The 26410-nt window shown below is 38.4% G+C and overlaps 1 protein-coding gene across 1 annotated transcript in view; it reads right to left on the reverse strand.

Moving 5' to 3' along the window:
- Positions 1–26410, reverse strand: part of PHYHIPL (phytanoyl-CoA 2-hydroxylase interacting protein like) — a 106788-nt gene that overhangs the window by 5283 nt on the left and 75095 nt on the right. Inside the window, exon 4 of the mRNA XM_030335008.1 lies at positions 22722–22839. Coding sequence (XP_030190868.1) covers positions 22722–22839 — 118 coding nt within the window. The remainder of the gene's footprint in view (positions 1–22721; positions 22840–26410) is intronic.

Consider the following 26410-nt stretch of genomic DNA (forward strand, 5'->3'; position numbering starts at 1 on the left):
CTTTCAGACCACAATGCTATGAAGCTTGAAATCAACTACAGGAAAGAGTCTGGAAACCCTCCAAAAGCATGGAGGTTAAAGAACACCCTACTAAAGAATGAGTGGGTCAACCAGGCAATTAGAGAAAAAATTAACAAATATATGGAAACAAACGAAAATGAAAATACAACAATCCAAACGCTTTGGGATGTAGCAAAGGCAGTCCTGAGAGGAAAATACATTGCAATCCAGGCCTATCTCAAGAAACAAGAAAAATCCCAAATACAAAATCTAACAGCACACCTAAAGGAAATAGAAGCAGAACAGCAAAGACAGGGGCGCCTGGGTGGCGCAGTCGGTTAAGCGTCCGACTTCAGCCAGGTCACGATCTCGCGGTCCGTGAGTTCGAGCCCCGCGTCGGGCTCCGGGCTGATGGCTCGGAGCCTGGAGCCTGTTTCCGATTCTGTGTCTCCCTCTCACTCTGCCCCTCCCCCATTCATGCTCTGTCTCTCTCTGTCCCAAAAATAAATAAACATTAAAAAAAAAAATAAAAAAAAAAAAAAAAAAAAAAAGAACAGCAAAGACAGCTAAAACCCAGCAAAAGAAGAGAAGTAATAAAGATCAGAGCAGAAATAAACAATATAGAATCTAAAAATCTGTAGAGCAGATCAACGAAACCAAGAGTTGGTTTTTTGAAAAAATAAACAAAATTGATAAACCTCTAAGCCAGGCTTCTCAAAAAGAAAAGGGAGATGACCCAAATAGATAAAATCATGAATGAAAATGGAATTATTACAACCAATCCCTCAGAGATACAAGCAATTATCAGGGAATACTATGAAAAATTATATGCCAACAAACTGGACAACCTGGAAGAAATGGACAAATTCCTAAGCACCCACACACTTCCAAAATCAGGAGGAAGTAGAAAGCTTGAACAGACCCATAACCAATGAAGAAATTGAATCAGTTATCAAAAATCTCCCACCAAATAAGAGTCCAGGACCAGATGGCTTCCCAGGGGAGTTCTACCAGACGTTTAAAGCAGAAATAATACTTATCCTTCTCAAGCTATTCCAAGAAATAGAAAGGGAAGGAAAACTTCCAGACTCATTCTATGAAGCCAGTATTACTTAGATTCCTAAACCAGACAGAGACCCAGTAAAAAAAGAGAACTACAGGCCAATATCCCCGATGAATATGGATGTAAAAATTCTCAATAAGATACTAGCAAATCGAATTCAACAGCATATAAAAAGAATTATTCACCATGATCAAATGGGCTTCCCTCCTGGGATGCAGGGCTGGTTCAACATTCGCAAATCAATCAACGTGATACATCACATTAATAAAAGAAAAGATAAGAACCATATGATCCTGTCAATCGATGCAGAGAAAGGATTTGACAAAATTCAGCACCTTTCTGAATAAAAACCCTCGAGAAAGTCCGGATAGAAGGAACATACTTAAACATCATAAAAGCCGTTTTTGAAAAGCCCATAGCTAATAAATATCATCCTCAATGGGGAAAAACTGAGAGCTTTCCCCCTGAGATCAGGAACATGACAGGGATGCCCACTCTCACTGCTGTTGTTTAACATAGTGTTGGAAGTGTTAGCATCAGCAATCAGACAACAAAAGGAAATCAAAGGCATCAAAATTGGCAAAGATGAAGTCAAGCTTTCACTTTTTGCAGATGACATGATATTATACATGGAAAAACCAATAGACTCCACCAAAAGTCTGCTAGAACTGATACATGAATTCAGCAAAGTTGCAGGATACAAAACCAATGTACAGAAATCAGTTGCATTCTTATGCACTAACAATGAAGCAACAGAAAGACAAATAAAGAAACTGATCCCATTCACAATTGCACCAAGAAGCATAAAATACCTAGGAATAAATCTAACCAAAGATGTAAAAGATCTGTATGCTGAAAACTATAGAAAGCTCATGAAGGGAATTGAAGAAGATATAAAGAAATGGAAAAACATTCTGTGCTCATGGATTGGAAGAATAAATATTGTCAAAATGTCAATACTACCCAAAGCTATCTACACATCCAATGCAATCCCAATCAAAATTGCACCAGCATTCTTCTCAAAACTAGAGCAAGCAATCCTAAAATTCATTTGGAACCACAAAAGGCCCCAAATAGCCAAGGTAATTTTGAAGAAGACCAAAGCAGGAGGCATCACAATCCCAGACTTTAGCCTCTACTACAAAGCTGTCATCATCAAGACAGCATGGTATTGGCACCAAAACAGACACATAGACCAATGGAATAGAATAGAAACCCCCGAACTAGACCCACAAATGTATGGCCAACTCATCTTTGACAAAGCAGGAAAGAACATCCAATAGAAAAAAGACAGTCTCTTTAACAAATGGTGCTGGGAGAACTGGACAGCAACATGCAGAAGGTTGAAACTAGACCACTTTCTCACACCATTCACAAAAATAAACTCAAAATGGATAAAGGACCTGAATGTGAGACAGGAAACCATCAAAACCCTAGAGGAGAAAGCAGGAAAAGACCTCTCTGACCTCAGTCGTAGCAATTTCTTACTTGACACATCCCCAAAGGCAAGGAATTAAAAGCAAAAATGAACTACTGAGACCTTGTGAAGATAAAAAGCTTCTGCACAGCAAAGGAAACAACCAACAAAACTAAAAGGCAACGAACGGAATGGAAAAAGATATTTGCAAATGACATATCGGACAAAGGGCTAGTATCCAAAATCTATAAAGAGCTCACCAAACTCCACACCTGAAAAACAAATAACCCAGTGAAGAAATGGGCAGAAAACATGAATAGACACTTGTCTAAAGAAGACATCCGGATGGCCAACAGGCACATGAAAAGATGTTCAACGTCGCTCCTTATCAGGGAAACACACATCAAAACCACACTCAGATATCACCTCATGCCAGTCAGAGTGGCCAAAATGAACAAATCAGGAGACTATAGATGCTGGCGAGGATGTGGAGAAACGGGAATCCTCTTGCACTGTTGGTGGGAATGCAAGCTGGTGCAGCCACCCTGGAAAACAGTGTGGAGTTTCCTCAAAAAATTAAAAATAGACCTACCCTATGACCCAGCAACAGCACTGCTAGGAGTTTACCCAAGGCACACAGGAGTGCTGATGCATAGGAGCACTTGTACCCTAATGTTTATAGCAGCACTCTCAACAATAGCCAAATTATGGAAAGAGCCTAAATGTCCATCAACTGATGAATGGATAAAGAAACTGTGGTTTAGGGAAGATGGCGGCGTAGGAGGACGCTGGGCTCACCGCGCGTCCTGCTGATCACTTAGATTCCACCTACACCTGCCTAAATAACCCAGAAAACCGCCAGAGGATTAGCAGAACAGAGTCACCGGACCCAAGTGCAGACGAGAGGCCCACGGAAGAGGGTAGGAAGGGCGGCGAGGCGGTGCGCGCTCCACGGACTGGCGGGAGGGAGCCGGGGCGGAGGGGCGGCTCGCCGGCCAAGCAGAGCCCCCGAGTCCGGCTTGCAAAAGCGGAGGGGCCTGACAGACTGTGTTCAGACAGCAAGCGCGACTTAGCAAGGGCGACTTAGCGTCTGGGAGGTCATAAGTTAACAGCTCTGCTCGGAAAGCGGGAAGGCTGGAGGACAAAGGGAGGGTGAGCTGCGGAGCCCCCGGACGACAGAGCTCAGTTTGGCGGGGAACAAAGGCGCTAGCCAGCGCCATCTCCCCCGCCCATCCCCCAGCCAAAATCCCAAAGGGAACCGGCTCCGGCCAGGGAAATTGCTCGCTCCGCGCGAACACCCAACTCTGTGCTTCTGCGGAGCCAAACCTCCGGCAGCGATTTGACTCCCTCCGGCTGCCACAGGGCCCCTCCTGAAGTGGATCACCTAAGGAGAAGCGAGCTAAGCCTGCCCCCCCTCCCGCCGTGCACCTTGCCTTCCCACCCCAGCTAATACGCCAGATCCCCAGCATCACAAGCCTGGCAGTGTGCAAGTAGCCCAGACGGGCCACGCCACCCCACAGTGAATCCCGCCCCTAGGAGAGGGGAAGAGAAGGCACACACCAGTCTGACTGTGGCCCCAGCGGTGGGCTGGGGGCAGACATCAGGTCGGACTGCGGCCCCGCCCACCAACTCCAGTTATACACCACAGCACAGGGGAAGTGCCCTGCAGGCCCTCACCACACCAGGGACTATCCAAAATGACCAAGCGGAAGAATTCCCCTCAGAAGAATCTCCAGGAAATAACAACAGCTAATGAGCTGATCAAAAAGGATTTAAATAATATAACAGAAAGTGAATTTAGAATAATAGTCATAAAATTAATCGCTGGGCTGGAAAACAGCATACAGGACAGCAGAGAATCTCTTGCTACAGACATCAGGGGACTAAGGAACAGTCATGAGGAGCTGAAAAACGCTTTAAAGGAAATGGAAAACAAAATGCAAACCACCACGGCTCGGATGGAAGAGGCAGAGGAGAGAATAGGTGAACTAGAAGATAAAGTTATGGAAAAAGAGGAAGCTGAGAAAAAGAGAGATAAAAAAATCCAGGAGTATGAGGGGAAAATTAGAGAACTAAGTGATACACTAAAAAGAAATAATATACGCATAATTGGTATCCCAGAGGAGGAAGAGAGAGGGAAAGGTGCTGAAGGGGTACTTGAAGAAATAATAGCTGAGAACTTCCCTGAACTGGGGAAGGAAAAAGGCATTGAAATCCAAGAGGCACAGAGAACTCCCTTCAGACGTAACTTGAATCGATCTTCTGCACGACATATCATAGTGAAACTGGCAAAATACAAGGATAAAGAGAAAATTCTGAAAGCAGCAAGGGGTAAACGTGCCCTCACATATAAAGGGAGACCTATAAGACTCGTGACTGATCTCTCTTTTGAAACTTGGCAGGCCAGAAAGAATTGGCACGAGATTTTCAGGGTGCTAGATAGCAAAAATATGCAGCCGAGAATCCTTTATCCAGCAAGTCTGTCATTTAGAATAGAAGGAGAGATAAAGGTCTTCCCAAACAAACAAAAACTGAAGGAATTTGTCACCACTAAACCAGCCCTACAAGAGATCCTAAGGGGGACCCTGTGAGACAAAGTACCAGAGACATCACTACAAGCATAAAACATACAGACATCACAATGACTCTAAACCCGTATCTTTCTATAATAACACTGAATGTAAACGGATTAAATGCGCCAACCAAAAGACATAGGGTATCAGAATGGATAAAAAAACAAGACCCATCTATTTGCTGTCTACAAGAGACTCATTTTAGACCTGAGGACACCTTTAGATTCAGAGTGAGGGGATGGAGAACTATTTATCATGCTACTGGAAGCCAGAAGAAAGCTGGAGTAGCCATACTTATATCAGACAAACTAGACTTTAAATTAAAGGCTGTAACAAGAGATGAAGAAGGACATTATATAATAGTTACAGGGTCTATCCATCAGGAAGAGCTAACAATTATAAATGTCTATGCGCCGAATACCGGAGCCCCCAAATATATAAAACAATTACTCATAAACAGAAGCAACCTTATTGATAAGAATGTGGTAATTGCAGGGGACTTTAACACCCCACTTACAGAAATGGATAGATCATCTAGACACACAGTCAATAAAGAAACAAGGGCCCTGAATGAGACACTGGATCAGATGGACTTGACAGATATATTTAGAACTCTGCATCCCAAAGCAACAGAATATACTTTCTTCTCGAGTGCACATGGAACATTCTCCAAGATAGATCATATACTGGGTCACAAAACAGCCCTTCATAAGTTTACAAGAATTGAAATTATACCATGCATACTTTCAGACCACAATGCTATGAAGCTTGAAATCAACCACAGGAAAAAGTCTGGAAAACCTCCAAAAGCATGGAGGTTAAAGAACACCCTACTAACGAATGAGTGGGTCAACCAGGCAATTAGAGAAGAAATCAAAAAATATATGGAAACAAATGAAAATGAAAATACAACAATCCAAACGCTTTGGGACGCAGCGAAGGCAGTCCTGAGAGGAAAATACATTGCAATCCAGGCCTATCTCAAGAAACAAGAAAAATCCCAAATACAAATCTAACAGCACACCTAAAGGAAATAGAAGCAGAACAACAAAGGCAGCCTAAACCCAGCAGAAGAAGAGAAATAATAAAGATCAGAGCAGAAATAAACAATATAGAATCTAAAAAAACTGTAGAGCAGATCAACGAAACCAAGAGTTGGTTTTTTGAAAAAATAAACAAAATTGACAAACCTCTAGCCAGGCTTCTCAAAAAGAAAAGGGAGATGACCCAAATACATAAAATCATGAATGAAAATGGAATTATTACAACCAATCCCTCAGAGATACAAACAATTATCAGGGAATACTATGAAAAATTATATGCCAACAAATTGGACAACCGGGAAGAAATGGACAAATTCCTAAACACCCACACTCTTCCAAAACTCAATCAGGAGGAAAGAGAAAGCTTGAACAGACCCATAACCAGCGAAGAAATTGAATCGGTTATCAAAACTCTCCCAACAAATAAGAGTCCAGGACCAGATGGCTTCCCAGGGGAGTTCTACCAGACGTTTAAAGCAGAGATAATACCTATCCTTCTCAAGCTATTCCAAGAAATAGAAAGGGAAGGAAAACTTCCAGACTCATTCTATGAAGCCAGTATTACTTTGATTCCTAAACCAGACAGAGACCCAGTAAAAAAAGAGAACTACAGGCCAATATCCCTGATGAATATGGATGCAAAAATTCTCAATAAGATACTAGCAAATCGAATTCAACAGCATATAAAAAGAATTATTCACCATGATCAAGTGGGATTCATTCCTGGGATGCAGGGCTGGTTCAACATTCGCAAATCAATCAACGTGATACATCACATTAACAAAAAAAAAGAGAAGAACCATATGATCCTGTCAATCGATGCAGAAAAGGCCTTTGACAAAATCCAGCACCCTTTCTTAATAAAAACCCTTGAGAAAGTCGGGATAGAAGGAACATACTTAAAGATCATAAAAGCCATTTATGAAAAGCCCACAGCTAACATCATCCTCAACGGGGAAAAACTGAGAGCTTTTTCCCTGAGATCAGGAACACGACAGGGATGCCCACTCTCACCGCTGTTGTTTAACATAGTGCTGGAAGTTCTAGCATCAGCAATCAGACAACAAAAGGAAATCAAAGGCATCAAAATTGGCAAAGATGAAGTCAAGCTTTCGCTTTTTGCAGATGACATGATATTATACATGGAAAATCCGATAGACTCCACCAAAAGTCTGCTAGAACTGATACATGAATTCAGCAAAGTTGCAGGATACAAAATCAATGTCCAGAAATCAGTTGCATTCTTATACACTAACAATGAAGCAACAGAAAGACAAATAAAGAAACTGATCCCATTTACAATTGCACCAAGAAGCATAAAATACCTAGGAATAAATCTAACCAAAGATGTAAAGGATCTGTATGCTGAAAACTATAGAAAGCTTATGAAGGCAATTGAAGAAGATTTAAAGAAATGGAAAGACATTCCCTGCTCATGGATTGGAAAAATAAATATTGTCAAAATGTCAATACTACCCAAAGCTATCTACACATTCAATGCAATCCCAATCAAAATTGCACCAGCATTCTTCTCGAAACTAGAACAAGCAATCCTAAAATTCATATGGAACCACAAAAGGCCCCGAATAGCCAAAGGAATTTTGAAGAAGAAGACCAAAGCAGGAGGCATCACAATCCCAGACTTTAGCCTCTACTACAAAGCTGTCATCATCAAGACAGCATGGTATTGGCACAAAAACAGACACACAGACCAATGGAATAGAATAGAAACCCCAGAACTAGACCCACAAACATATGGCCAACTCATCTTTGACAAAGCAGGAAAGAACATCCAATGGAAAAAAGACAGCCTCTTTAACAAATGGTGCTGGGAGAACTGGACAGCAACATGCAGAAGGTTGAAACTAGACCACTTTCTCACACCATTTACAAAAATAAACTCAAAATGGATAAAGGACCTAAATGTGAGACAGGAAACCATCAGAACCTTAGAGGAGAAAGCAGGAAAAGACCTCTCTGACCTCAGCCGTAGCAATTTCTTACTTGACACATCCCCAAAGGCAAGGAATTAAAAGCAAAAATGAACTACTGAGACCTTGTGAAGATAAAAAGCTTCTGCACAGCAAAGGAAACAACCAACAAAACTAAAAGGCAACGAACGGAATGGAAAAAGATATTTGCAAATGACATATCGGACAAAGGGCTAGTATCCAAAATCTATAAAGAGCTCACCAAACTCCACACCTGAAAAACAAATAACCCAGTGAAGAAATGGGCAGAAAACATGAATAGACACTTGTCTAAAGAAGACATCCGGATGGCCAACAGGCACATGAAAAGATGTTCAACGTCGCTCCTTATCAGGGAAACACACATCAAAACCACACTCAGATATCACCTCATGCCAGTCAGAGTGGCCAAAATGAACAAATCAGGAGACTATAGATGCTGGCGAGGATGTGGAGAAACGGGAATCCTCTTGCACTGTTGGTGGGAATGCAAGCTGGTGCAGCCACCCTGGAAAACAGTGTGGAGTTTCCTCAAAAAATTAAAAATAGACCTACCCTATGACCCAGCAACAGCACTGCTAGGAGTTTACCCAAGGCACACAGGAGTGCTGATGCATAGGAGCACTTGTACCCTAATGTTTATAGCAGCACTCTCAACAATAGCCAAATTATGGAAAGAGCCTAAATGTCCATCAACTGATGAATGGATAAAGAAACTGTGGTTTAGGGAAGATGGCGGCGTAGGAGGACGCTGGGCTCACCGCGCGTCCTGCTGATCACTTAGATTCCACCTACACCTGCCTAAATAACCCAGAAAACCGCCAGAGGATTAGCAGAACAGAGTCACCGGACCCAAGTGCAGACGAGAGGCCCACGGAAGAGGGTAGGAAGGGCGGCGAGGCGGTGCGCGCTCCACGGACTGGCGGGAGGGAGCCGGGGCGGAGGGGCGGCTCGCCGGCCAAGCAGAGCCCCCGAGGCCGGCTTGCAAAAGCGGAGGGGCCTGACGGACTGTGTTCAGACAGCAAGCGCGACTTAGCAAGGGCGACTTAGCGTCTGGGAGGTCATAAGTTAACAGCTCTGCTCGGAAAGCGGGAAGGCTGGAGGACAAAGGGAGGGTGAGCTGCGGAGCCCCCGGACGACAGAGCTCAGTTTGGCGGGGGAACAAAGGCGCTAGCCAGCGCCATCTCCCCCGCCCATCCCCCAGCCAAAATCCCAAAGGGAACCGGCTCCGGCCAGGGAAATTGCTCGCTCCGCGCGAACACCCAACTCTGTGCTTCTGCGGAGCCAAACCTCCGGCAGCGATTTGACTCCCTCCGGCTGCCACAGGGCCCCTCCTGAAGTGGATCACCTAAGGAGAAGCGAGCTAAGCCTGCCCCCCCTCCCGCCGTGCACCTTGCCTTCCCACCCCAGCTAATACGCCAGATCCCCAGCATCACAAGCCTGGCAGTGTGCAAGTAGCCCAGACGGGCCACGCCACCCCACAGTGAATCCCGCCCCTAGGAGAGGGGAAGAGAAGGCACACACCAGTCTGACTGTGGCCCCAGCGGTGGGCTGGGGGCAGACATCAGGTCGGACTGCGGCCCCGCCCACCAACTCCAGTTATACACCACAGCACAGGGGAAGTGCCCTGCAGGCCCTCACCACACCAGGGACTATCCAAAATGACCAAGCGGAAGAATTCCCCTCAGAAGAATCTCCAGGAAATAACAACAGCTAATGAGCTGATCAAAAAGGATTTAAATAATATAACAGAAAGTGAATTTAGAATAATAGTCATAAAATTAATCGCTGGCTGGAAAACAGCATACAGGACAGCAGAGAATCTCTTGCTACAGACATCAGGGGACTAAGGAACAGTCATGAGGAGCTGAAAAACGCTTTAAAGGAAATGGAAAACAAAATGCAAACCACCACGGCTCGGATGGAAGAGGCAGAGGAGAGAATAGGTGAACTAGAAGATAAAGTTATGGAAAAAGAGGAAGCTGAGAAAAAGAGAGATAAAAAAATCCAGGAGTATGAGGGGAAAATTAGAGAACTAAGTGATACACTAAAAAGAAATAATATACGCATAATTGGTATCCCAGAGGAGGAAGAGAGAGGGAAAGGTGCTGAAGGGGTACTTGAAGAAATAATAGCTGAGAACTTCCCTGAACTGGGGAAGGAAAAAGGCATTGAAATCCAAGAGGCACAGAGAACTCCCTTCAGACGTAACTTGAATCGATCTTCTGCACGACATATCATAGTGAAACTGGCAAAATACAAGGATAAAGAGAAAATTCTGAAAGCAGCAAGGGGTAAACGTGCCCTCACATATAAAGGGAGACCTATAAGACTCGTGACTGATCTCTCTTTTGAAACTTGGCAGGCCAGAAAGAATTGGCACGAGATTTTCAGGGTGCTAGATAGCAAAAATATGCAGCCGAGAATCCTTTATCCAGCAAGTCTGTCATTTAGAATAGAAGGAGAGATAAAGGTCTTCCCAAACAAACAAAAACTGAAGGAATTTGTCACCACTAAACCAGCCCTACAAGAGATCCTAAGGGGGACCCTGTGAGACAAAGTACCAGAGACATCACTACAAGCATAAAACATACAGACATCACAATGACTCTAAACCCGTATCTTTCTATAATAACACTGAATGTAAACGGATTAAATGCGCCAACCAAAAGACATAGGGTATCAGAATGGATAAAAAAACAAGACCCATCTATTTGCTGTCTACAAGAGACTCATTTTAGACCTGAGGACACCTTTAGATTCAGAGTGAGGGGATGGAGAACTATTTATCATGCTACTGGAAGCCAAAAGAAAGCTGGAGTAGCCATACTTATATCAGACAAACTAGACTTTAAATTAAAGGCTGTAACAAGAGATGAAGAAGGACATTATATAATAGTTACAGGGTCTATCCATCAGGAAGAGCTAACAATTATAAATGTCTATGCGCCGAATACCGGAGCCCCCAAATATATAAAACAATTACTCATAAACAGAAGCAACCTTATTGATAAGAATGTGGTAATTGCAGGGGACTTTAACACCCCACTTACAGAAATGGATAGATCATCTAGACACACAGTCAATAAAGAAACAAGGGCCCTGAATGAGACACTGGATCAGATGGACTTGACAGATATATTTAGAACTCTGCATCCCAAAGCAACAGAATATACTTTCTTCTCGAGTGCACATGGAACATTCTCCAAGATAGATCATATACTGGGTCACAAAACAGCCCTTCATAAGTTTACAAGAATTGAAATTATACCATGCATACTTTCAGACCACAATGCTATGAAGCTTGAAATCAACCACAGGAAAAAGTCTGGAAAACCTCCAAAAGCATGGAGGTTAAAGAACACCCTACTAACGAATGAGTGGGTCAACCAGGCAATTAGAGAAGAAATCAAAAAATATATGGAAACAAATGAAAATGAAAATACAACAATCCAAACGCTTTGGGACGCAGCGAAGGCAGTCCTGAGAGGAAAATACATTGCAATCCAGGCCTATCTCAAGAAACAAGAAAAATCCCAAATACAAATCTAACAGCACACCTAAAGGAAATAGAAGCAGAACACCAAAGGCAGCCTAAACCCAGCAGAAGAAGAGAAATAATAAAGATCAGAGCAGAAATAAACAATATAGAATCTAAAAAAACTGTAGAGCAGATCAACGAAACCAAGAGTTGGTTTTTTGAAAAAATAAACAAAATTGACAAACCTCTAGCCAGGCTTCTCAAAAAGAAAAGGGAGATGACCCAAATACATAAAATCATGAATGAAAATGGAATTATTACAACCAATCCCTCAGAGATACAAACAATTATCAGGGAATACTATGAAAAATTATATGCCAACAAATTGGACAACCGGGAAGAAATGGACAAATTCCTAAACACCCACACTCTTCCAAAACTCAATCAGGAGGAAAGAGAAAGCTTGAACAGACCCATAACCAGCGAAGAAATTGAATCGGTTATCAAAACTCTCCCAACAAATAAGAGTCCAGGACCAGATGGCTTCCCAGGGGAGTTCTACCAGACGTTTAAAGCAGAGATAATACCTATCCTTCTCAAGCTATTCCAAGAAATAGAAAGGGAAGGAAAACTTCCAGACTCATTCTATGAAGCCAGTATTACTTTGATTCCTAAACCAGACAGAGACCCAGTAAAAAAAGAGAACTACAGGCCAATATCCCTGATGAATATGGATGCAAAAATTCTCAATAAGATACTAGCAAATCGAATTCAACAGCATATAAAAAGAATTATTCACCATGATCAAGTGGGATTCATTCCTGGGATGCAGGGCTGGTTCAACATTCGCAAATCAATCAACGTGATACATCACATTAACAAAAAAAAAGAGAAGAACCATATGATCCTGTCAATCGATGCAGAAAAGGCCTTTGACAAAATCCAGCACCCTTTCTTAATAAAAACCCTTGAGAAAGTCGGGATAGAAGGAACATACTTAAAGATCATAAAAGCCATTTATGAAAAGCCCACAGCTAACATCATCCTCAACGGGGAAAAACTGAGAGCTTTTTCCCTGAGATCAGGAACACGACAGGGATGCCCACTCTCACCGTTGTTGTTTAACATAGTGCTGGAAGTTCTAGCATCAGCAATCAGACAACAAAAGGAAATCAAAGGCATCAAAATTGGCAAAGATGAAGTCAAGCTTTCGCTTTTTGCAGATGACATGATATTATACATGGAAAATCCGATAGACTCCACCAAAAGTCTGCTAGAACTGATACATGAATTCAGCAAAGTTGCAGGATACAAAATCAATGTCCAGAAATCAGTTGCATTCTTATACACTAACAATGAAGCAACAGAAAGACAAATAAAGAAACTGATCCCATTTACAATTGCACCAAGAAGCATAAAATACCTAGGAATAAATCTAACCAAAGATGTAAAGGATCTGTATGCTGAAAACTATAGAAAGCTTATGAAGGCAATTGAAGAAGATTTAAAGAAATGGAAAGACATTCCCTGCTCATGGATTGGAAAAATAAATATTGTCAAAATGTCAATACTACCCAAAGCTATCTACACATTCAATGCAATCCCAATCAAAATTGCACCAGCATTCTTCTCGAAACTAGAACAAGCAATCCTAAAATTCATATGGAACCACAAAGGCCCCGAATAGCCAAAGGAATTTTGAAGAAGAAGACCAAAGCAGGAGGCATCACAATCCCAGACTTTAGCCTCTACTACAAAGCTGTCATCATCAAGACAGCATGGTATTGGCACAAAAACAGACACACAGACCAATGGAATAGAATAGAAACCCCAGAACTAGACCCACAAACATATGGCCAACTCATCTTGACAAAGCAGGAAAGAACATCCAATGGAAAAAAGACAGCCTCTTTAACAAATGGTGCTGGGAGAACTGGACAGCAACATGCAGAAGGTTGAAACTAGACCACTTTCTCACACCATTTACAAAAATAAACTCAAAATGGATAAAGGACCTAAATGTGAGACAGGAAACCATCAGAACCTTAGAGGAGAAAGCAGGAAAAGACCTCTCTGACCTCAGCCGTAGCAATCTCTTCCTCGACACATCCCCAAAGGCAAGGGAATTAAAAGAAAAAGTGAATTACTGGGACCTTATGAAGATAAAAAGCTTCTGCACAGCAAAGGAAACAACCAACAAAACTAAAAGGCAACCAACGGAATGGGAAAAGATATTTTGCAAATGACATATCGGACAAAGGGCTAGTATCTAAAATCTATAAAGAGCTCACCAAACTCCACACCCCGAAAAACAAATAACCCAGTGAAGAAATGGGCAGAAAACATGAATAGACACTTCTCTAAAGAAGACATCCAGATGGCCAACAGGCACATGAAAAGATGTTCAGCGTCGCTCCTTATCAGGGAAATACAAATCAAAACCACACTCAGGTATCACCTCACGCCAGTCAGAGTGGCCAAAATGAACAAATCAGGAGACTATAGATGCTGGAGAGGATGTGGAGAAACGGGAACCCTCTTGCACTGTTGGTGGGAATGCAAATTGGTGCAGCCGCTCTGGAAAGCAGTGTGGAGGTTCCTCAGAAAATTAAAATAGACCTACCCTATGACCCAGCAATAGCACTGCTAGGAATCTACCCAAGGGATACAGGAGTACTGATGCATAGGGGCACTTGTACCCCAATGTTCATAGCAGCACTCTCAACAATAGCCAAATTATGGAAAGAGCCTAAATGTCCATCAACTGATGAATGGATAAAGAAATTGTGGTTTATATACACAATGGAATACTACGTGGCAATGAGAAAAAATGAAATATGGCCTTTTGTAGCAACGTGGATGGAACTGGAGAGTGTGATGCTAAGTGAAATAAGCCATACAGAGAAAGACAGATACCATATGGTTTCACTCTTATGTGGATCCTGAGAAACTTAACAGGAACCCATGGGGGAGGGGAAGGAAAAAAAAAAAAAAAAAAAGGACGTTAGAGTGGGAGAGAGCCAAAGCATAAGAGACTGTTAAAAACTGAGAACAAACTGAGGGTTGATGGGGGGTGGGAGGGAGGGGCGGGTGGGTGATGGGTATTGAGGAGGGCACCTTTTGGGATGAGCACTGGGTGTTGTATGGAAACCAATTTGTCAATAAACTTCATATAAAAAAAAAAAAAAAAAAAGAAAAAAGAAACTGTGGTTTATATACACAATGGAGTACTATGTGGCAATGAGAAAGAATGAAATATGGCCCTTTGTAGCAACGTGGATGGAACTGGAGAGTGAAATAAGTGAAATAAGCCATACAGAGAAAGACAGATACCACATGTTTTCACTGTTATGTGGATCCTGAGACACTTAACAGAAACCTATGGGTGACGGGAAGGGAAAAAAAAAAAAAAAGAGGTTAGAGTGGGAGAGAGCCAAAGCATAAAAAACTCTTAAAAAGTGAGAACAAACTGAGGGCTGATGGGGGGTTGGAGGGTGCGGAGGGTGTGTGATGGGTATTGAGGAGGACACCTTTTGAGATGAACACTGGGTGTTGTATGGAAACCAATTTGACAATAAATTTCATATATTGAAAAAAAAAGAAACTAAAAAAACACAATAGAACATATCAATGAAACCAGAAGGTGGTTCTTTGAGAAGATTAACAAAATTGATAAACCTCTAGCAATGCTCATTAAAAAAAGAGAGGATCCAAATATACAAAATTATTTATGAAAGAGGAGAAATAACAACCAACACCACAGAAATACAAACAACTGTAAAAGATCTTATGTGCCAACAAACTGGACAACTTACAAGAAATGGATAAATTCCTAGAAACATATAACCTACAAAAGCTAATGCAAGAAGAAATAGAAAATTTGAACAGACCTATTACCAACAATGAAGTCAAAATGATAATCAAAAAAACTTTCAAAAAACAAAAGTCCAGGACTAGACAACTTCAGAGACAAGTTCTACCAAACATTTAAAGAAGAGTTAATACCCATTCTTCTCAAACTACTCCAAAAAATACAAGAGGAAGGAAAACTTACAAATTCATTCTACAAGGCTAGTATCACCCTGATAGCAAAATCAGATAAAGACATCACAAAAAAAGAAAACTACAGGGCAACATCTCTATGGAATATAGAAACAAAAATCCTCAACAAATTATCAGCAAATCAAATCCAACAATAGATTAAAAAAATTCATGCCACAGTCAGGTTGGATTTATTCCCAGGATACAAGGGTTTAATATTCATATAAAAATCAACATGATGTGTCACATCAATAAGAGAAAAGATAAGAACCATCTGATCATTTCAATAGATGCAGAAAAAGCATTTGACAATAACAACATCCTTTCATGATAAAAACCCTCAACAAAGTGGGTTTAGAGAGAACACACTGCCACATAATAAATGAAAAGCCCACATTTATATAAAAAAACCCACAGAGAATATCAAACCCATGTTTTCCCCCTAAGGTCCGGAATAAGACAAGGATGTCCACTCTCACCACTTTTATTCAACATAGAACTGGAAGTCAGTCTTAGTTACAGCAATCAAACAACATAATATCCAAATTGGTAAGGAAGAAGTAAAACTCTCACTATATGCAGATTACATGATACTATATATGGAAACCCTAAATGAGGCACCTGGATGGATCAGTCGGTTAAGTGTCCAACTCCTGGTTTTCGGCTCAGGTCATGATCTCACGGTTCATGGGTTTGAGCCCCACATCAGGCTCTGCACTGTCAGTGTCTGCACTGGCAGTGCACTGACAGTGTAGAGCCTACTTGGGATTTTCTCTCTCTCGCCCTCTCTCTCTCTGCTCTTCCTGTGTGCTCTCTCTCTCTCTCAAAAAATAAATAAACAAAAAAAATCCTATTAACTCCACCAAAAACCTACTAGAACTGATACATGAATTCAGTAAAGTCACAGGATACAAAATCAATGTACAGAAATCCATTGCATTTCTACACACTAATAATGAAACAGAAGAAGGAGAAATTAAGAAAACAATCCCATATACAATTTCACCAAAAGCAATAAAATATCTAGGAATAAACTTAGCCAAAGATGTGAAAGACTTGTACTTTAAAAACTATAAAACAATGATGAAAAAAAATTCAAGATGACACAAAGAAATGGAAAGACATTCCATGCTTATGGGTTAGAAGAACAATTGTTAAAATGTCTATACTACCTAAAGCAATCTACAAATTTAATGCAATCCCTATCAAATACCACAGCACTTTTTGTAAAACTAGAACAAACAATTCTAAAATTTGTATAGAACTACAAAAGACCTCAAATAGCCAAAGGAGTCTTGGAAAACAAAGCTGGAGCTATCATAATTCCAGATTTAAAGTTGTATTAGAAAGTAGTAATAATGAAAACATTTTGGGACTGGAACAAAAACAGATGCATAGATCAATGGAACAGAATAGAAACCCCAGAAGTAAACCCACAAGTACATAGATTAATCTTATCTTTGACAAAAGAGGGAACACTATCCAATGGGAAAAAGTCTCTACAACAAATGGTGCTGGGAAACCACATGCAAAACAATAAAACTGGACCACTTTATTACACTATACACAAACATAAACTCAAAATAAAGACCTAACTGTGAGACCACAAATCATGAAAATTCTAAAAGAGAGCACAGGCAGTAATTTCTCTGACATTGGCCATAGAAACATTTTTCTAGATATGTCTCCTGAGGCAGAGGAAATAAAAGCAAAAATAAACTATTGGGACTACATAAAAATAAAAAGCTTCTGAACAGTGAAGGAAACAATCAACAAAATGAAAAGACAACCTATGGAATGGGAGAAGATATTTGCAAGTGACATATGCAATAAAGGGTTAGTATCCAAATATATAAAGAACTTATACAACTCAACACCAAAAAACCCAAACAATCCAGTTAAAAATAGGCAAAAGAACAGACATTTCTCTAAAGAAGGCATCCAGTTGGCCAACAGACACATGAAAACACGTTCAACATCACTCATCATCAGGAAAATGCAAATCAAAACTACAATAAGATATTACTTCACACCTGTCAGAATGGCTAAAATCAATAACATAAGAAACAAATGTTGGCAAGGATATGGAGGAAAAGGAACCCTCTTACACTATTGGTGGGAATGCAAATTAGTATAGCCAATGTAGAAAACAGTATGGAGATTCCTCAAAAAGTTAAAAATAGAACTACCTTATGATTCCAGAATTTCACTACTGGGTATTTACCCAAATACAAAATCCTAATTCAAAGGGATACAAGCACCCCTATGTTTACTGCAGCATTATTTATAATAGCCAAGTATGGAAGCAGCTTCAAGTGTCTGTTGACTGATGAATGGATCAAAAAGATGTGGTATATATGGTGTATGCAATGGAATATTACTTAGCAAAAAAAGGATGAAATCTTTCTATGTGCAACATGAGTAAGACTAGAAAGTATAAATATAAAGCTAAATGATATAAGTCAATCAGAGAAAGACAAATAACATATGATTTCATACAGGTGATAGTTAAGAAACAAAACAAACGAGCAAAGTACAAAAGAGAGAGACAAACCAAGAAACAGACTTGTAACTATAGAGAACAACTGATGGTTACCAGAGGCCAGGTCAGTGGGAGGATGGGAGATATAGGGGATGGGATTAAAGAGTATACTTATCATGATGAATAAAAAATAAAATAAAAATAAAATAAAATAAAATAAATATATAATTAATAAATAAAACAAAAAACAAAATAAAATACTAAACTTCTTTTAGTCATTCTTTTTAAGGGTAGATATGCTGGTGAAAAATTCCCCTTAATTTTCCTTCATCTGAGAATGTCTTGATTCCCCTTTATTCTTGAATGGTATTTTCACTAAATATAGGGTTCTGGGTTGACAGTCCTCTTTCAGAACTTAGAAATATTGTGTCACTTCTTTCTGGTCTACATGGTTTCCAATGATGATGTTATTCAAATTGTTTTCCCTCTATAGATGAGGTATCTTTTTTGTCTCTATCAACTTAGAGGATTTGTTTTATCTTCAATTTTCAAGAGTTTATAAAGTGTCTTGGAACAGATTTATTTTGGTTTATCCTATTTGGGATTTACTTAGCTTTTTTAATCTTTAGGTTTCTGTCCTTTGCCAAATTTGGAAACATATCAACTATTTTTTTCTCTGCATATTTTCTTGGCTCCACCCTCTTCCTTCTTTCTTTTCGACACTAATGACATCAGTATTAGATATTAGATACTATAGTCCTACATGTCTGTGAAGCTATGCTCTTTTTTTTTTCAATTAATTTTCTCTTAATTCAGTTTGGATAATTTCTATTGTTCTATCTTCAAGCTTATAGATTCTTTCCTTTGTCCTCTTCATTTTGTTATGAAGTCTATCCACTAAGTTTTTACTTACAGGTTTTTTTTCAGTTCTACAATATCCATTTAGTTCTTTATATCTTCTAGTTCTTTGTTGTTTCTATTTGTTTTAAGTACATTTGTCATTCCTTATTGAAAATTTTTTATGTTGGCTTTTTGAAAATCCTTGTCAGATAATGCTAAAATCTGTGTTATCTTGTCATTGATGTCTGTTGATCAGCTTTTCTCATTCAAGTTAAGATTTTCCTGATTCTTGGGACCATCAGTGGATTTCAATTTTATCTTGGACTTTTGGAGGATTAGGTTATAACGCTGGGTCTTATTTATTTATTTTATTTTATTTTTTTAATTTTTTTTTTCCAACGTTTATTTATTTTTGGGACAGAGAGAGACAGAGCATGAACAGGGGAGGGGCAGAGAGAGAGGGAGACACAGAATCGGAAACAGGCTCCAGGCTCTGAGCCATCAGCCCAGAGCCTGACGCGGGGCTCGAACTCACAGACTGTGAGATCGTGACCTGGCTGAAGTCGGACGCTTAACCGACTGCGCCACCCAGGCGCCCCATGCTGGGTCTTATTTAAATCTAGTTATTTCAGCAGGCCTCTTTTGGCTATGTATCAGAAGAAGAAGTGGACAAGTGTCACTTCATTGCTGTTAGGAGAGAAACGTCTAGGATTCCCAGTCAACCTCAATGATACACGGAAGGAGATGACTACTGGGCAGACTAAGAGTAGAGGCTTTCACGAGGCTTCTGCTAATACAATCTACCTGGGAGAGGGAGAAGTTGTCTCAGTACTGCTCTGTACATGGCCTTCACTGATATGCAGAGGCAAACCTTATTCCTGGGCTGCAGTGAAAAGTCCTGGTTTCTGGTAGGACTGGGGTGATACCACCCCAGTAGGGAAGGTGAGAGGTACCACATTGCCACTGGTGGGGGGGGTATAAGTCCCAGTTTCCCATTCAACTTTCTCTGACATCACTCCAGTAGGGGATGGAAGAGGAGGGAGGGTGCTTCCTTACAGGTGGGAGAAGGTGGAAGTATCCCTACTTGGCTTTGGCTGGTGAGAATGGAAAAAAAGTTATCCCCCATGGTGTTTGACTGAAGTAGGGCAATTACTGTCTAAAAGCTTTGTGTATTCAAGTCTATTTCTTTCCTAGTCATTTGGGTTAATAAAGGAGACTTTCTGAATTTTGTTTGATAGTTTTTATTTTTATTTTTTTTTTGTTTTGTTTTTTGGTTTATGCCCATCAGCATTTTGGGGTTTCTGGCTTCTTTAGCACTCGGTCTGGAATATAAGAGCTAAAAAGAAAACCAAGGGAACTCATCACTGTGTTGTCCCTTGAATCCCTCAGTCCCTAACTGGTTTATTTTCTCTCTACTTTTCAGTCTTCTTCCACCTTTCAGATTCTTATGTTTCTTTTACATACAAAGTCCAGAGTTTTTAGTCATACTTAGCAGGAAAAATAGGGAGAAGGGTGTCCACTCCATCTTGTCCTGGCTCAAAATTCTTACCCTTGTTACATTCTCACTAACAGAAACTGAATATCAATATGATATGTGTCCAACATGAATCTATAAACTCAATTAATGAAAAAATAGCATCAGAAATATAGAATTAAGAACTTGGACTAGGAGAAATGTATTAGTGACAGGCATCAACTTTGGGCATATACAACCTAGCACCTAAAAGCACCGGGAATCCCTACATCTATCTACATATGAGGCTACCTAATGAACTTGAAAGAGTAAGAGAGAAAGTGATATTTTGATCTGGGGTAAGGGAAAGCAAGATTCACTTAGGAATTTACTTCTAGAGAAAGAGATCAAAATGAGCTCAATCCATATGAGTCAGAATTTACTTAATGCTTTTTCATCATTTATAATGACTTGGAAATCATTTAGTCAGATAAGTAAATGGTTCATTTCTATTCAAGCACTGTGATTAACAAGATGACATTTTAAATGGTTTGTGATAAAGGAAGTGGGTCCTGATTAGAGTTCATTACCTAAAAAGAAAATCAAGGTTCATTGAAGCTAATGTCTACTATTTTTTCAATAAAGTGTTTTAAGAAAGCAATGTTGAACAACTGTACCCAATGCCTTGGGAAGTATATTTATTTATATATACTGCATCAGGATATAATTTACATGGATTTTAAAACTGTCATGGAAACTCCAAAAAGGGAAAATTCCTTGTTAGTAAATAAATCTTTTGTACCAGTAGGTTGGAATCAATTATACAATATATACAATGACTTTTTCCAGGTTGTCTTTATCATTTTTTTTTCCTTTTTGGAAGAATTTTTGCAAACAGGTGGTGTAAATTTTAGTATCTAAGGACCTGAAAACAGGCTAGTTTTCACCCAAAGGGCAGAGAAAATCAAGGAAATACTGACCTCCAGTGGCCACCTACAATAGACATTGGCAATATTCTAAAAATTTAAACAGTACCAAAGATATTATATTGATGTATTTCTTATTAGGGAAAATAGCAATAGTAGATCATTTTTGTTTTCTGATTTTATTCTTAAAGAAAACCTTTCTTGTTGAATATATATGGCCATTCCCATTCACAATTGACAGGTACAATAATTTGTGTTATATTTGTGTTTGTACTCTCTAAATTAGGTAAATGGCATCCACCATGAATTATATACACTCAAGGGTAAATAATTTACCAGCTAAAAGAATTATGAACTAAATTCTGTGTTTATAAGATATTCAAGTATTAGGCAGGAATGGTTTTCAGCATCAAAAAAACCATGATACTCCAAAGTATTTCATTTGATGAAATCAGATGCCTAAATTTACCTCTCTCTCTGATTCCCTTTGAATTTTTCCACAGCTTGGAGCAGATATAAATCTAAAATCATGATTTTGATTTAAGAAAACTATAAAAGTATGAAGCTAATAAATAACAACAAAACTTCCTAACTTTTTTCATATATAATCCCTAACAACTTAAAGTTTAAAGTGAGACCAAGGCTTTTAAAATGATACATTATAGAGATTATTATGTAAAAGGTTTAGAACCTACATAGCATTTATCATTTTAAAAGTCTTAGTCTTATTTTAAAACCTACATCTCTCTATTTAGTGTCCTGAAAATTTCTTCTACAAATACAAAAGGATTGTTAAGTATTAAAACTCCCTCTAGTATGGATTTCTTTTGAATTTCCAGAAACCGCTTCCCAAGGTAAATATAGGCTATCTTCAAAATACTACTTGAACACCAGACTTCAAAAGTAAACACAGCAGACTGTCCTCATGAATAATTAATTCAAGATAATGGCTGAGAGATCTCCACTTAGAAGCCTGAAAATCCCATGAGATTCACCATATTTAATGAATGTTACCTTTCAGCCCTTCATTTCCAATATCCTAAAGCTATCTACAAGAAGAGAATATTTAGGTGAGTTGATATATATTTAGAGGAGTTTGTACATGAAAGGTCAACAGTCTAAGCCCTTGAGCTTTAAGACCTTCTACTTAAATTGACAAGAATTGATATTATAAATGATTACAGAAATGAATGTAAGTACAGTGAAAAAAAAATCCCACAATCTGAATTTTTCTACTCAATTATTCTGGAAAATAAAAGAGTATAATTAATCATTTTGAAAGGAAACTAAAATTAGCATTTCACAGAACTAGACTCAAGGGAAACCTGAGCCTAGAACTTGGAATGGCACTTAGTCAAGAAAATCACTATATATGTATATATGTATGTGTATATATATATATATATATATATATATATATTTCTATTCTTACCGAATATAGTCAAAATATTCTTTGTGTTGGTTACGATAAAAAACAGAAAATTTAAGCATCCGTCCTGCAATCACTTCAGCCTTCTCCAACAGCTGTGTTAGATGAACTTTTGAATAGTCTGAAAATAACAACAAAAAATTCTCTTACTAAAAATATATTACCAAAGGTGTCAACTACATGTTTAATAAATTGGAGATTATTAAAATCAACTTTAGGAAATTTATCTTAAATAGGAAATTGCACTGAAAAAAAACATTCATTGTCTTTTTGTGGGACATTTTTCTTTCTACAAAAATGTATTTGTTTTATTTTGTTTTCTGGATACCCATGCATTTGTTTCACTCTCTGAAATTAAAGATCCTGAAGCAAAAATATTAAGTAAGGAATGCAGACTCTGCACAACCCAAGTAATGTCAATTGGCACCATACTAGGTACTAAATTTTCTTTAATCAACTGAAAAGTCAAATATAAGAAATTTCTCACCTGCAATAAGTAGCAAATAAATTTAAAGGAGTAGCAATAATAATGCTCATTTAATTTACTCTTTAAATCTATGAGGTTAGCAAGATTATATATGACCATTTATTGACTGCAGAAATTGAGGCTTATCACAGTTTGATTCACCAAATGTTCATATATCTAGTAATTTAGACTAGTCTTCTGGCTTCTAGTTGGTGGTTTGAAGGTACACAGGACTCTTGAAAATCTAAAGCTTCTCTCCAAGTAATTTGATCTTTTCATCAACTTTTTGTTTTGAAAACTGGGGACTGTTATCAAACTCCTCTACCAGAATCTAAGCAAAAATTTTGTCTATAACGATTATAACACTTTCCAAATAAAAGCAACCTAGTTGAACTGTTCATGGCAGCACAGTTTGTTTACTGACTGCTTTACTGGCTGACAAACATTTTAGATTAGAACATATGATGTAGAAGGCACCATGCAAATTAAATGATCAGGTTACAAGATCAAAAGGAATATTCTTCCTCTCAAAGAACTCCGTCTAAATTTACACATAAATATATAAACAAGTGTGACTTATTATGAGGTAAGCACAAGGTTTTATCTCTGACATAGACTAGACTAGAAGTAGATTAGTTGGTAGCATTCTATTTTGTTTTACTTCAATATTTTGCACTGTGCTTAGCACACAGTATGCACTCAATAAATGCTGAATAGATTAGCTATCCAGATTAAAAGACAATTTATACAAAAAGCTTCCTCAAAATTTACAGAGTCAAGGTTATTGATAAAGCTTAAGTAAAAGTCTCTGAATTATTTTGATAAAACTGAAACAATGAGCTTTAAACAGCTTAAGTTCCCTTTAAATTTTACTCATAGAAATTAAAAATACAAAATAACTTGTAGAAAACTATTGTGGCACATTTAAAAGCTGGCATTTTATTATTCACCCATAACCTCCTTAGAAGAGTTATGAGATGTAGTTAAGTAAAAGAGCAACAGGGAGACCACTCTAAATGAAAGCAAGAAGACATAGGTTTTCCTTAATACACATAGAAATAAAACATGTACTCATAATGTTAAGTAGATTATAAAAGGGTGAATTATGATAGAGTGAATGTGTATGCATCTATAGACAGATAGGTATTTCCGAACTGGAAATGCCAAAAGTCTTCCTTAAGCTAAAGAAGAAACATTTCACACTTTTCCCTAATGTCAAATGGGGATTTTAGCAGGTAAATTATAGCTCTTTTTATTGGACAAATACTATAATTTTGTTTAATGCAGTCCTATGGAAAATAACATGTATTAAAACAATGTCAAAAAAGACTGTGTCTCTTACTTATGGGTCTCACTTAGATTAAATTTCCCTGGTAGGAGACAATGAAAGTAAGGGGAAAGAAATGCAGTAAAAAGAGTAAACATGAGGTAGACTCCAAAGAGAAATTTTAATTCAGGAATAAAACTGAGAGGATATATTAATTCCAATATAACACATCAAATATATATAAAAGTTATGTCAATGAGAATTCTTTACTATTAATGTTACTCACTATTAATACAATATAAAAATCAACTGTTCCATTACTGATAACTTAACTATAATTAATAGCATATTTCATCTATTCCAGAATGTATTTCTTAAGTTTTTGAGAGCCATTTGTATTAAGTTTTATTTGTTTATTTATTTTTATATTTTGAGAACGAGTGCACATGCATGCATGCAAGCAGGGAAGGGCAGTGGGAAAGAGGGAGAGAATCTTAAGCAGGCTGAATATCATGGCCATAAGATCACGACCTAAGCTGAAATCAAGAGTTGGATGCTTAACCAATTGAACCAGCCAGGTGCCTCTGAAAATGTATTTTCTTCACATTTAGCTTCTCTGACATGAGTCTTACAATAGCTGTGATATAAAAACACTGTCTCATAGTTTAATTGATAGTATTTTTCCTTAGTGATATATAAAATGGTGGATCTTATAATTAGTATCTTTGATAAGAAATACGGTACCAGAGAGATATTATTTTCCTTGCTCTCAAAGACTGAAATCCTTAGCAATCAAGGATGTTATAATCCTTAGCAACTTCCTAATAAAAAGGTTGAAGATAAAATCAAAATCACACAGAATTAAAATTTTATCCATTTAACATACCCATAGGAAACATTTTACACTGAGTTTAAGAAAAACACAAGATAGTGAGAGTATGTACTGAGTATGTATGCATGTACTGTAGCTAAGTATGTACTGAGTGAGGCTACAGGGGGAAAATAATGCATGTGTGAGGCTACGGTGGGGGGAAGCTGATTTATCTGAAGGATGCCTCAGCTGTGGAAAATTTCTAAGCAACCTACAATAGTTGAGGCAAATTTTTAAGACTTCTTTCTTCAAGCTCCTTTATGTTGATAAAACATTTAGCCTCTCTCTACAAATTTTCAGAGGAAACAATCACCTGTACAAAGAGGAAACAAAGCCCCATTCTAAGAAACAAGGAGAGGATGACAGATGTATTCAGGTAGAGATATTTTTGTACCAGTTCAACACCTATTTAAGTGTGCACTAAATATTTGTTTCTTAAATGAATGAATAAACAGGTAAATGAATGAGATGAATGGTAACATTTCCATCTAATGGAATATTAAATTATAGTTCAAGATCAAAGGGGATGGGCTCTCCACATCAGATATCTGAAGGCCAAATGGCTATGAGGTACTTTCTAATGAAGCAGACACACACACACACACACACACACACACAGGACACTAGTTTAGATACAAATTTTCAGCATTCAAGTGAAAAATCGAGTAACATTTCTGCTAGGTACAGTCATTAAGATCTGCATCCATTTCCCTAAGTTACAGAAAGATGTTCCTGGCTTCCTTGTTTCAGTATCTGTGAAAATAAAATTAAAAAAAAAATAACTCTCTCTCAAAACAAAGCTTAAAATATGCTGAGTATATTTTCAAACTACACCAGTTTTATTTGCAAAGTTTTTATTTTGAAAAATCAAACTATGCAGAAAAGAACTGATTTAATGCCATCTCAGATCACTCCAACCAATACAGCATAGTTTGTTCTGTTACACAGTGCTACTGGCAATGCAAACATAATCAATGCAGTTCATATCACCTTATAATTAAAAATATTTTAAATATGTAATTAGCTTTTTAGGAACTATTAAATATTTTTCTGTATATTTATTAAATATTAAATACTTTTCTGTATTT

The sequence above is a fragment of the Lynx canadensis genome, chromosome D2 (assembly GCF_007474595.2).
Source record: "Lynx canadensis isolate LIC74 chromosome D2, mLynCan4.pri.v2, whole genome shotgun sequence".
In the NCBI taxonomy this organism is placed as follows: domain Eukaryota; kingdom Metazoa; phylum Chordata; class Mammalia; order Carnivora; family Felidae; genus Lynx; species Lynx canadensis.